The 14179-nt window shown below is 38.9% G+C and overlaps 1 protein-coding gene across 2 annotated transcripts in view; it reads right to left on the bottom strand.

Moving 5' to 3' along the window:
- SWAP70 (switching B cell complex subunit SWAP70) overlaps positions 1 to 14179 on the bottom strand; it is a 76710-nt gene that overhangs the window by 40775 nt on the left and 21756 nt on the right. For both annotated transcript variants that reach the window (XM_070383911.1, XM_005896418.3), the window contains exon 2: positions 12517 to 12657. In XM_070383911.1, coding sequence (XP_070240012.1) covers positions 12517 to 12657 — 141 coding nt within the window. The remainder of the gene's footprint in view (positions 1 to 12516; positions 12658 to 14179) is intronic.

The raw sequence follows: 14179 nt of genomic DNA, 5'->3' as shown, positions 1-14179 counted from the left end.
GGTGGAAGCCTTATACTTCTTGATTTCAAAACCTACTACAAAGATACAGTAATCAAAACAGTACGTACTAGGGAATTCCTTGGCAGTCCAGTGACTAGGACTCCATGCTTCCACTGCAGAGGGCATGGGTTTGATTCCTGGTTGGGGAACTAAGGTCCTGCAAGTCATTCAGCATGACCAAAAAACAAGAAGAAGAAAGAAAAAAGAAACAGTATGGTACTGGCATAATGACAGACACACAGACTAATAAAACAGAATAGAAAGCCCAGAAATAAACCCTCATTTATACTTAAAGGCCAGTCTCTTCAACAAAAGGTGTTGGAAAATCTCAATGTCCACATGCAACACAATGAAGATGGACCCTTATACCATATTCATAAATTAAGTTCAAAATGGAGTAAAGATCTAAATGTAAGACCAGAAAGTATAAAACTCCTAAAAGAAAATATAGAGGAAAAACTTCATGATACTGGAATGAGCAGTGATTTCTTAGACATGATGCTAAAAAAGCACAGGCAACAAAAGCAAGATTAGACAAAATAACATCAAACTTAAAAGCTCCTGCACATAACAAAAAGAAAAAAACACAACCCATCAACATGGGTGAAACAGTTCTTGCCATCCTAGAACTTACACTCCAGGGGAGTAATAAGATATCAAACTATACAGCAATAACACAACCACCTATATGGTGAAAAGAGTGGCAAAAAAGAAAAGCACAGAATGTCACAAGTGTATATTACAGGAAAGCTGGTTAGGTCTAGAATGGGTGGGGTGCTACCTGGAGAAACCTCCCTGAGGAAGTGACAATCAAGCCGAGACCTCCACATGATGGTGGAGGAAACCTCACAGCAGAGGAAGCAGCCTCTGAAGGCTCTGTGGCAAGAAGGGGCTTAGCAATCTGAGGAAGGCCAAGGTGGCTGCCCTGAAGTGAGCAAGAAGGAGGGGAGAGAAGGCTAGAGAGGCTGTAGAAGCCAAACTGAACATGGCCCTGTGTGTTATGATAAAGATACCGGACTTACCGAAAAACAACACAAGCCACTGAAGGGTATGCACTCAATATCCAATGTTACCTCAATTGAAATAAATCCATAAATTGAAATGGTCTCTAGGCCCATTCAAACTATAAAAGGTCTAAAAATCTATGATTCCATACTCTATCTCATCTACAAGAACAAACTGGCTCCAAAATTCTAGTTTGTATCACATATATTAAATCAATAGTCTCACATTTAATAATAATTGCTGCTAGTGGTTTCAAGGTGTCCAAACCGAAGATAATTTCCAAGAAAGAAATATGTAGAGTGGTCCTTATTTTTACATAAAATTTTTACTTTACATCAAGATTCATACATATGAAGAATAAGATACCACCCTCAATTCTGATTCAAAGTATTAAAAGTATTTACAAAACTAAACTCACATGTTCTCTAAACTAGAAACTTCATACAAACCCAGCTCAAGACTAAAGTTCTTGTGGAACAGAAACAGTTCTCAAAAGACAGGGAAATTGGTCAATTTAGTGCTTTAGAAACAGCAGAAATTTTTCTCAGAAAGCATTCATACTCTTTGATCAATAATTCTATTTAATTACTTGTTGTTCAATCAATACTTGTTGTTCAATCAATACTTGTTGATTATCCTAACAAGAGATCCAAAGTCAGATAAAGATTCACCTAGGATAGTCACTATTATTTAAAAGAGTGGGGAAAAAAATAAAAAGTCCAACAAAAAAAGGCATGGTTGTAAAGTACAAAACTATTACACAATTACTGAATACCACTTAGTACTTGGGTGACCTTGAGCAAGCATTTAACCCAAGGCCCATCTCCTCATCTTTAAAACGGTGGTAATGATGGTACTTAACCTACAGAGTTGACATAAAGACTTTATTAGAACACCTGTTTAAAACATTTAGTATCTGAAACACAATAGACTCTAAATAAATAGTAGCATCTTTATACTCAAGGTTTTTTTAAAAAATTCAATGACATGGGACAGGCAATATTAATGCTAAGTGTTCAATACGATCCCTTGAAAATATATAAAAACATTTTTAAAAATAAAGACTTGGAAAAAAAATAAATAAATAAAGACTTGGGAATTCCTTGGCAGTCCACACTTTAACTGCTGAGCATGCGTGTGCAATCTCTGGTTGGAGAACTGTGATCCCACAAGCCAGACAGTGTGGCCACAAAAATAAAATAAAAATAAAAACTCAAAACAAACATATCAGAATGCTAACAGTGACTGCCTCTGTATGTTAAACTATGGATGATACATATTTTCTTAATAAGTTTTTTTCTTAATTTCAATAATACCCTTTTATTACCATTACAATAAAAAACAAATTTTAAAAACAGTATTTTATATTAATTATCAGTGAGATGCAAATCAAAACACAGTAAGCTATGTACTTCATATCCACTGGAATGGCTATAATAAAAACAAAATGCTGATGAGGATATGAAGACACTGGACCCCTCAGCCGCTGCTGGCAGAAAGTGAAATGCATAGCTGCACTGGAAAACAACTTGACAGTTCCTCAAAAGGTTAAACACAGAGCTGCCACATAACCCAAATTTCATTCCTAGGTATACGACCAAGAACTGAAAACACACCTCCGCACAAAAATTGAACATGCATGCTCACAGCAGTAAATTCATGATAACCGAAAGTGGGAAGAAAACAAAACATCCGTCATCCAATGAATGTGCCAACAAAATATGGTATATCCATAGTGGAATATGTTTCGGACATGAAATGAAATAGTTATGTGCTACCACATGGATGAGCTGTGAAAACCTGACGCTAAATGAAAGAAGACAGTCGCAAAGGTCATATGGTCCCAGTCACATGCATGAGTCCAGACAGAGGTAAATCCACAGAGGTAAGAGTAAATCCATACAGGTGAGAAGCAGACTAGCGGATGCCTACAGCTGAGGGGGAGGACAGTAAGTGCTAATGGATACGGTTTTTACCACCAAATTATATCTCACTAAAGTTGCTATCTTAAAAAGGAGTACTTCTGGGAATACCCTGGCACTCCAGTGGTCAGGACTCTGTGCTTCTGCAGGTGGCACAGGTCTGATCCCTGGTTGAGGAACTAAGATCCCACATGCCCCACACTGCAGGCATAAATAAGTAAGGTGACTCTCCCTCTTGATTACTGTAGTAAAGAACTGACACTTTAAAAAAACATAAGATTTCTGTAGACTACATCAGTTTTATATTGTTGGCCATGGTGTTCAATGACATAAAGTCATTCATACTTCTCAGCATGGAACCTCTTCAATCACTCAGAAGTTTTTAGTCCTGTATTACTTTGCAAACATGATGAAAGAGTCCAACTTGGCCATTGTTCTAAATTAATACTATGTAACTTTCAAGCAACAGTGAAAGAAAAAACAACACAGGCTAAAGGATAAGAAGAAAGAATCATATAAAAGCCTGGTTTGGGGAATTTAAGAGCAGCACCCTTCCTATCAGGCTTCCCAGTGACACTAATGGCAAAGAACCCACCTGCCAACGCAGGAGACTTAAGAGAGGCAGGTTCTGTCCCTGGGTCAGGAAGATCCCCTGGAGGAGGGCATGGTAATCCACTCCAGTATGTTTGCCTGGAGAACCCCATTGACAGGGGAGCCTGGCGGAATCGGTCCATAGGGTTGCAAAGAGTCGGACACAACTGAAGCAGCTCAGCACACACACACGCACCCTTTCCTATTACATGATACTTGTTAGGTATACATTGGACAACATTTTGAGTGCTGAAGGTAAGAGAAATTTGAAAACTCATTTTATGGTAGAACTATAACTAAGGGACAGTAAGCATTTGGGAAGAAAGTATAACGTCCAGCCTAAGAAAACAGAATGCAGACTGTTGGAGAGAAGAAACATTATACTGAACAAAAATGGCTCTCTTTGTGTATTTTTCTTTTGCATGTGTGTGTGTTCCCAAAACAAAATTAAAACAAAAACAACAACAAAAAAAGGACTACATTAGAAAGCAATAAATCCCCAATTAGGACTTGGCTTATTGACAAAGGATTACTGGTTTTTAGTCAAATAGCCCAGACCAACCTTTAATGTGTAGAATCAGGGAAAAGAACTGACAATGATTTGGACGAAGAAGCCAACTAGGCTATTAAAGCTCATGAAAGGTTTAGATTGCCTCATAACACGCTGAAGCAGAACTAGTTTGTTTTTTTTTTTAATTAATTACGTTGTGCTGGATTTTGTTGCTGCACACAGGCTTTCTCCAGTTGCAGCCAGTGGGAGCTACTCTTCATGGTGGAGCATGGGCTTCTCACTGCAGAGCACAGGCCCAGTGGTGAGTGGGCTTCACCAGTTGCGGTACACAGGCTTAGCTGCCCCTCAGTATGTGGGATCTTCCCAGACCACAAATTGAACCCATGTCCCCTGCACTGGCAGGCAGATTCTTATCCACTGTACTACCAGCGAAGTCTCAGAACTAGTTTCCAGTGTAGTCTACTGGGGCTCAAAATTTTAAAAGTAACAATATACCACTTTCTTCAATTATTCATTGTCAGAAAATCCAGGCACACTGTTTTTTTGTCCCAAAAAGGTGGGGAGGAGCTCACAAACATTCAAAAATTCTTCCTGGATGTTTACAGAATCCTATTCTTTACTTAAAAAAAAAAGGAATTCAACAAACAAGAAAAAAGTTAACAATCAGCAGAAGCAAAATATTCAATACATGAACACACAAAATCATCATCTGAAGTCTCAGGAAAGCTGAAAATAAATTCTATCAATGTGAAAAACAACATGAATTATTCCCTTTGAAGAAGCAAATACAGAAACCAAAAGGAAAAATTATTTTTTGCAAAGCAAGTTTCATTATAATTTATCTCTTGGTCTCAACCCCTTCTAGTAACTCTCTTAGGCGAACGCAGAAAAACCTCTCAAATAATTGGGGTGGGGGGTGGGCAGGGGAGAAATGACCAAACTGAACACTGAGGAACACCAGATACTGAAGAAGAAGAAGAAAAATTACATTAAAACAGTTGAGAAAGAACCTAAGGGTTCTGACGCTGGATGAAAGAGTTTGAGATGATGAGAATAGTTTTTAAACCACTTTCCCCTAGCCCCTACTATACATCCAGTAACTAGAAAAGTATTAATTCTGCAAAGTAGTAATTAATCCCTCAATAGTACATACAGGTAAAAGTACTCTGGTCTAGAAGTGAAATAGCTTAAGTTCAAAACCTATCTACCCCTTATTAGCTATGTTCTCTATTTCCTCCTGAGTTAAATGGGGATAAGAATTCCAGTTATGCATCATAGGATTAGCATAAGGATCAAATCAGACCGTGTGTGTGTGTGTGTGTGTACGTATAAAAGCACATATTGCAAATGTTTAATCATCATTTCATATATTCATTACATAACTGATGACAATCTTTAAGTTTTCTGTTAACACTCTTCAGTCACTACTGGCGTTTTTTTTCAACCAAGTTTCAAAACAAGGCACCAATCTGCTCAATTTAAACCCACACCATGGAAACCTCGGCTGCTTTATTTGGACTGAAAGCCTGGCAAAATTCCACTCCAGGTGGCTAAGCAATAATAAACAAGGGCTCACTGTTTCATCACATCCTCACTTGCTCTGTGAATAAGATTTTCCCCAAATGTAGTGGCTAATTTTGGACTTCTTAAATAGTGCTATAGTCGCTCAGTTCAGTTCAGTCTCTCAGTTGTGTCTGACTCTTTGCAACCCCATGGACTATAACACGCCAAGCCTCCTTATCTATCACCAACTCCCAAAGCCTGCTCAAACTCATGCGCATTGAGTCGGTGATGCCATCCAATCATCTCATCCTCCGTCGTCCCATTCTCCTCCCTTCAGTCTTTCCCAGAATCAGGGTCCCTTCCAATGAGTCAGCTCTTTGCATCAGGTGGCCAAAGTACTGAAGTTTCAGCTTCAGCATCTGTCCTTCCAATGAGTATTCAGGACTGATTTCCTTTATGATAAACTGGTTTGATCTCCGTGCTGTCCAAGGGACTCCCAAGAGTCTTCTCCAACAGTTCAAAAGCATCAATTGTTCCACACAGCTTTCTTTATGGTCCAACTCTCACATCCATACATGACTACGGGAAAAACCACAACTTTGACGATACAGACCTTTGTCAGTAATAAAATAATGTCTCTGCTTTTTAATACGTTATCCCAAAGAAAGGCAATGCCAAAGAATGCTCAAACTACTGCACAATTGCACTCATCTCACAAGCTAGTAAAGTAATGCTCAAAATTCTCCAAGCCAGGCTTCAGCAATACGTGAACCGTGAACTTCCTGATGTTCAAGCTGGTTTTAGAAAAGGCAGAGGAACCAGAGATCAAATTGCCAACATCTGCTGGATCATCAAAAAAAGAGAGTTCCAGAAAAACATCTATTTCTGCTTTATTGACTATGCCAAAGCCTTTGACTGTGTGCATCACAATAAACTGTGGAGAATTCTGAAAGAGATGGGAATACCAGACCACCTGACCTGCCTCTTGAGAAATCTGTATGCAAGTCAGGAAGCAACAGTTAGAACTGGACATGGAACACCAGACTGGTTCCAAATAGAAAAAGGAGTACATCAAGGCTGTATATTATCACCCTGCTTATTTAACTAATATGCAGAGTACATCATGAGAAACGCTGGACTGGAAGAAACACAAGCTGGAATCAAGATTGCCGGGAGAAATATCAATAACCTCAGATATGCAGATGACACCACCCTTATGGCAGAAAGTGAAGAGGAACTACAAAGCCTCTTGATGAAGGTGAAAGTGGAGAATGAAAAAGTTGGCTTAAAGCTCAACATTCAGAAAACGAAGATCATGGCATCCAGTCCCATCACTTCATGGGAAATAGATGGGGAAACAGTGGAAAGAGTGTCAGACTTTATTTTTCTGGGCTCCAACATCACTGCAGATGGTGACTGCAGCCATGAAATTAAAAGATGCTTACTCCTTGGAAGGAAAGTTATGACCAACCTAGATAGCATATTCAAAAGCAGAGACATTACTTTGCCAACAAAGGTTCGTCTAGTCAAGGCTATGGTTTTTCCTGTGGTCATGTATGGATGTGAGAGTTGGACTGTGAAGAAGGCTGAGTGCCGAAGAATTGATGCTTTTGAACTGTGGTGTTGGAGAAGACTCTTGAGAGTCCCTTGGACTTCAAGGAGATCCAACCAGTCCATTCTGAAGGAGATCAGCCCTGGGATTTCTTTGGAGGGGATGATGCTGAAACTGAAACTCCAGTGCTTTGGCCACCTCATGCGAAGAGTTGACTCACTGGAAAAGACTCTGATGCTGGGAGGGATTGGGGGCAGGAGGAGAAGGGGACGACAGAGGATGAGATGGCTGGATAGCATCACTGACTCGATGGACGTGAGTCTGGGTGAACACCAGGAGCTGGTGATGGACAGGGAGGCCTGGCGTGCTGCGATTCACGGGGTCGCGAAGAGTTGGACACAACTGAGCGACTGAACTGAACTGAACTGAGGTTTGTCATATAGTTTCTCCCCCAGTTACAAAACTTTTAAATACCTGAATACTAAAACAAAGAACATTTTAAAACTTTAAAGCTCATGATGTTTAAAGAAAGTTACATCAAGGAGAACAAAATGTGGTATCAGGGTACAGCACCTCAAGATATTCAACCATGTCTCTCTACCCAGTCTTCCAGCCCACACAAATTCTAGCACTGAAAAACCGCAATTTCCAGGTTTCTGAGACTTTCCCGGTATGTTCCATATATTTTAATAACAGACATAATTCTGCTTTTTTTTTTAAATTTTTAAGCTCAAACACATGCACACAGCAGGTCATCAAACATTTGCCAAATATAAGACATATTTACTGTGTGAACTGTTTCTGGTTTTTTTTTTTTAATTTTTTATTTTATTTTATTTTTTAACTTTACAATATTGTATTGGTTTTGCCATATATCAAAATGAATCCGCCACAGGTATACATGTGTTCCCCATCCTGAACCCTCCTCCCACTTCCCTCCCCATACCATCCCTCTGGGTCGTCCCAGTGCACCAGCCCCAAGCATCCAGTATCGTGCATCGAACCTGGACTGGCGACTCCTTTCATATATGATATTTTACATGTTTCAATGCCATTCTCCCAAATCATCCCACCCTCTCCCTCTCCCACAGAGTCCAAAAGGCTGTTCTATACATCAGTGTCTCTTTTGCTGTCTCGTATACAGGGTTACTGTTACCATCTTTCTAAATTCCATATATATGTGTTAGTATACTGTATTGGTGTTCTTCTTTCTAGCTTACTTCACTCTGTATAATAGGCTCCAGTTTCATCCACCTCATTAGAACTGATTCAAATGTATTCTTTTTAATGGCTGAGTAATACTCCATTGTGTATATGTACCACAGCTTTCTTACCCATTCATCTGCTGATGTACATCTAGGTTGCTTCCATGTCCTGGCTATTATAAACAGTGCTGCAATGAACATTGGGGTACACGTGTCTCTTTCAATTCTGCTTTCCTCAGTGTGTATGCCCAGCAGTGGGATTGCTGGATCATAAGGCAGTTCTATTCCCAGTTGTTTAAGGAATCTCCACATTGTTCTCCATAGTGGCTATACTAGTTTGCATTCCCACCAACAGTGTAAGAGGATTCCCTTTTCTCCACACCCTCTCCAGCATTTATTGCTTGTAGACTTTTGGATCGCAGCCATTCTGACTGGTGTGAAATGGTACCTCTGTTTCTGGTTTTGATTTTGGTTTAAATAAACTGAAATTTTTTAAAAAGTAAAAATACAATGAGGTTGTAGTATGTTTTAAACACATGTTTGTAAAAAGAGGGAAGACAACAAGTTTTTGTCTATTTCTTTAAAGTCCACAATGCCAGAGTGCTAACATATATACTTTAGGTGAAAAAATTAGGGATCTAGGCATTGTTTGTCCTAGAGGTACAGAGAAAGGGGGTCCTTTGGGTTTGATGGTCCACTGCAGACTGTCTTGCTTCTAGTTCATACAGCCTGCTGCTGCTGCTGCTAAGTCGCTTCAGTCGTGTCCGACTCTGTGACCCCACCAGGCTCCGCCATCCTTGGGATTCTCCAGGTAAGAACAATGGAGTGGGTTGCCATTTCCTTCTCCAATGCATGAAAGTGAAAAGTGAAAGTGAAGTCGCTCAGTCGTGTCGGACTCTTTGAGACCCCATGGACTGCAGCCCACCAGGCTCCTCCGTCCGTGGGATTCTCCAGGCAAGAGTACTGGAGCCTACACGTGATTAAAATAGGTACTGATCGAAAAGGAGGGGAATACGCCTAATCTGACCCCTTATGTGGGATCTGGGCAGGCTTCATTTGCTAACCACTTATCCTGTTGTTGTTGCTGTTCAGGTGCTGAGTCATGTCCAACTCTCTGCAACCCCAGGGACTGCAGCACGCCAAGTTTCCCTGTCCTTCACCATCTCCTGGAGTTTGCGCAAATTCATGTCCACTGAGTCGGTGATACTATCTAACCATCTCATCCTCTGCCACCCTCTTCTCCTTTCGCCTTCAATCTTCCCCAACATCAGGGTCCCTTCCCATGAGTTGGCTCTTCGCACCAGGCAGCCAAAGTATTGGAACATCAGCCTTTCCAGTGAATATTCAGGGTTGATTTCACTAAGGACTGGTTTGACCTCCTTGATGTCCAAGGGATTCTCAAGAGTCTCCTTCAACACTGCAAGATTCTCAAGAGTCTCCTTCAACACCGCAATTCCAAAGCATCAATTCTTTGGCGCTTGGCCTTCTTTATGGTCCAACTCTCACATCCATACATGACTACTGGAAAAACCATAGCTTTGACTAGACGGACCTTTGTATGAAAAGTGATGTCTTTGCTTTTTAATATGCTATCTAGATTTGTCACAGCTGTTCATTCAAGGAGCAAGCTTCTTTTAATTTCATGGCTACAGTCACCATCAACAGTGATTTTAGAGCCCAAGAATCTAGAATCTGTCACTGCTTCCACTTTTTCCTCATCTATTTGCCAGGAAGTGATGGGACCGGATGCCCTGATCTTAGTTTTTTGAATGCTGAGTTTTAATCTAGCTTTTTCATTCTCCTCTTTCACCCTCATCAACAGGCTCTCTTGTCTTAGGGGCTGTTAATGGAATATAAACATTCTCACCACTGCAGTTGTATTCAAAACCTCTTGACTTTTATTTAAATTAACACAGAAATATCAAATGGTAAACTCAGGATTCTGAAGTTGTTTTAACTAACCATGGCTAAGACAATTTAAGAGAAAGACAAATACTATATGTTCTCAGTTTTATGTAGAATATTTAAAACAATGAACTTAAAGAAATAAGAGAATAGGATGGCAGTGGTCAGGGGCTGGAGAGAGGGGAGTGGAAACGGGGAGATGCTGATCAAAGTGTACAAACTTCCAGCTGTAAGATGAAAAAGATCTGGGATCTACTGCACAGCATTGTGTCAATAACTAACAATACTGCAATATATAGAAACAATTATATAGTTTATATGTAATTTGTTTAAAATTTTTTTATCATGATATAATTCACATACCAAAAAATTCACTCTTGAAGTGTACATTTTAGTAGTAGTCAGTATATTCACAGGTTTTACAATCATCATCACTATCTAACTCTAGAACATTTTTATCACCCCAAGAAGAAACTTCAAACCCATCAGTAGTCACTCAGCATTCCCACTTCCCTCCACCTCTGGCAACCACTAATCTATTTTGTATCTTCATGTGTTTGCCTATTTTGGACATTTCATATAAACTGGATCATACAATAGGTGGTTTTTGCAAGTTTAAGTCTTACATTTCATTTTGGTGTGGTTTTTCCCTCTGCAGTTTCTTTTCTAAGAAAAGCATGACCAAGGCAATGTTTTATATTTATATAAACATACGCACACATACAAATAAAGAGCATAAATTGTATTGTTGAGGCTTATATAAAATAATAGATATAGGTACAAAGAATACTACCTAAATGAACAGACTATAGTTTTGACAGTCTTTGCTGCAAAATTTCTAAAAAAATAAAATGTGATTTAAAAAAAAATGCTGACCAACATTTTGGCATTTTCCAAACCAATAACTTAAATTATTATTATACATTTTAGTTATTGTACTTTGGTATTATAAAAAGATACTAAATTATAAAAAGAATTTATACATATAAATAGCTATAAAAATTTTTTAAATCATAGGAAAAAATATGTCAGTAGTTATGGTATTTAGGTGATTGGAAAGTAGGCTTTATAATGTATTTTATTTTTAATTTAAAGGTATTATCACCGTCACTTTTTGAAAGACATTTTTAACATATACCCCCAAAATTCATGCTATATATTATAAATAAGCAAAAGTAGGAGCTCCCAACCCTTAATGTGCATATATGATTACTTTTCATATCTAAACTAAATGTACATAATATGGAAAGATGACAGTAATATATTGCTTAGTTAAAAAAACAAACTGAACTTTATGTAGCACGATCCTATTGGGACAGAAATAAAACACTATGTACTGTATAGGTGTGTGTTTGTATGCATATAAAAGGGTCAGCAAATAATTAAAAGTGGTTACTCCTAAAGACTCAGACTAAAAAGGGAGTTCACTTTTTATCTCATATATTTTTACTAAGTGCCTATTTAACAATAAGCCAATTTATGTAATTTTTTAAGACTTTACTTAATTAGTTTTTTTGGCTGCATCTTGCAGTATATTAGTTCCCCAACTAGGGATTGAACACAGGCCACAGCAGTGAAACCATAGAGTCCTAACCACTGGACTGCCAGGGAATTCCTATCTTTCATAACTTTTAAATCACAAATGTTTTTAGTTAAATGTGCCATTAATTTAGATGATTTTCTTCAAAAAAAAATGAACATTATATCTAACAATTTAATGTGTCATTTTTAATTATCCAAACCAAAGGAGACCTCAAATGAGGCAGAAAATACCAGTAGGTTATATTTGGCTTCCAAACACCTAATAGTTTATAGCATCCTTAGTTAAAATATATTAGAGGAAACATCCACGTGGTACCCAGAAAAGTCCAGGATGAAAACTTTGCTGTATAGTATCTATAAAGTATAGATATTTTACCACATCATATCCATGCTTTAATAATTCTGGTACATGTGGAACCAGAATTCAAAACAAAAAATCATATATCAAATCCATGCTTTAACAATTCTGGTACATGTGGAACCAGAATCTACAAAGGAAAAAGAAAAGCTCCCAAAGAGATGACAGGTGCAGATTAACACAAAATACAGTTCTTAATTTCAAAAAAAGAGCCAGTTGTAAAAGTATCAAACCAAGGTTTAGAAGACACTGGAGAAGAGAGAGAAAGAGGAAGCACTGTCAGTCTCTTCTTTCATTCTGATTTATCTCGAGATGCTTCACAACTAAACTCCTTAGGGAACTCACCAACAAAGATGTGTGGGGCCCACTTGTAATGTGTAACTTGAACACCCGCTATAAGCAGGAAGAGGTTAGAATCATACCTTTTCCAAAATGAACTTGTTTAAATAAGGCATGTAGCCCTGATTGGAGACAGGTCCCTCGTCATCATCCCTGAAGTGCTCTTCAAGGGCAACGGGGTCATGTGGAACCTTCAGCACCGTGCACAGGTTATGGGAGAGGACCTATAAGGGAGAAAGAGCAGTTTAGAGGCATCCACTAAGCAGCACGTGGCACCTTCACGCTTGGAACACAAACGGCTGCCCCTACCCTGGGGAGAGAAAGATGAAAAATAAACTGCCAGCTGCCAGGTTCCCCACTTGTTATCGACAGGGTCTCATTCCCTCTCCAGTTTTGGTTCACTTCAAACAAGTCTCTTCTACTTGCCTACAATGAGCCAGGCCCCATGAAAGATCTGTAGTACTCCTTGTGTGTGTGTTAGTTAGACTTGTGTCTGGCTCTGCGACCCCACGAACTACAGCCTGCCAGACTTCTCCGCCCATGGAATTCTCCAGGCAAGGATATTGGAGTGGACTGCCATTCCCTTCTGCACATATTCCTTGTAGGCTTTTATAAATTGGCCCACATTAGAAAGAAAAAGGGGGGAAAGAGCAAGGGAATGTGTTCAGAATTGAACATCTCCCCAGGCAGAGCTGCTGCTGCTGCTAAGTCACTTCAGTCGTGTCCGACTCTGTGTGACCCCAGACGGCAGCCACTTGGCTCCCCCATCCCTGGGACTCTCCAGGCAGGAACAGTGTCTGTCAATCAAAGCTGTGAAAGAAACCACAAGGTACTGAAGAGCTGCGGCTGGGGGCTCTGGATAAGGTGGCCAAGCCAGGCTGGCCACAACCTCGCTCCGCTTCACTTCTCTCTTTTGTTCAACAGAAAGGGCCAGGTTAATGTACAAATATATCAAATATTGATTAGTAATCTCTAGTCGTCCAACCATCTCTATAACTCCATGATGCTAGGTTAAGTTTTCAGGATGAGTATAAAAGGGTATAAAATGAGTATAAAAGAGTATAAAATGAGGGCACAAAATGAGTATAAAAGTATAAAAGAGAAAGAAATCAATTGCCTGGTTTAAAAATATATAAAAAAATCAATAGCAAAAATATCTCAAGAGTCACCAAAATGGCTGAAAATATTTTGCAGAGAATTTGCGTTCTGGTCTTGCCATAATCTAAATGCACACTTTAACATTCAGGTAGTTGAGTTAGCAGTTTGGGCTATTTGAGTACTAATTGTGTTTCATATTAAATGAAAATTTAAAAATAAAACTTAAATTCCTTCCATTTCATTTGTGCATTCTAAACAGGTCAAATTCTACAGCTAAAGCGGTACTTCCTCTAACACAGAATCTTATTAGATGTTAAATCCCAGGTTAAAATCTTCCCTGTTTTTCTCAGCCCTACCCATTCAATTGCTTTAAGGAGCCACATTCACCTCAATGAATACTTCCAATTCCATTAAGCAAGTCACTTTTTTCTGCATACATATATTTCAGTTAGGATTTTTTACAATTTAAAAAATTAATCTATAAAAATAACATTTGCATATCTTCTGTCTACATTTGTTTTGTTTCTCAAAGCTTCATTTATGTGGAGATCCTTTTCTACATGCTCTGCTGGTTTTAAGGAAGTAAGTAAAGTGAAGGAAGTACACAAATGGTTATAAATGAAGTAATGAAGACTTTTATCAGCCCTA

The sequence above is a fragment of the Bos mutus genome, chromosome 15 (genome assembly GCF_027580195.1).
Source record: "Bos mutus isolate GX-2022 chromosome 15, NWIPB_WYAK_1.1, whole genome shotgun sequence".
Taxonomy (NCBI): Eukaryota; Metazoa; Chordata; class Mammalia; order Artiodactyla; family Bovidae; genus Bos; species Bos mutus.
This window is presented reverse-complemented; position numbering and strand designations above follow the sequence as displayed.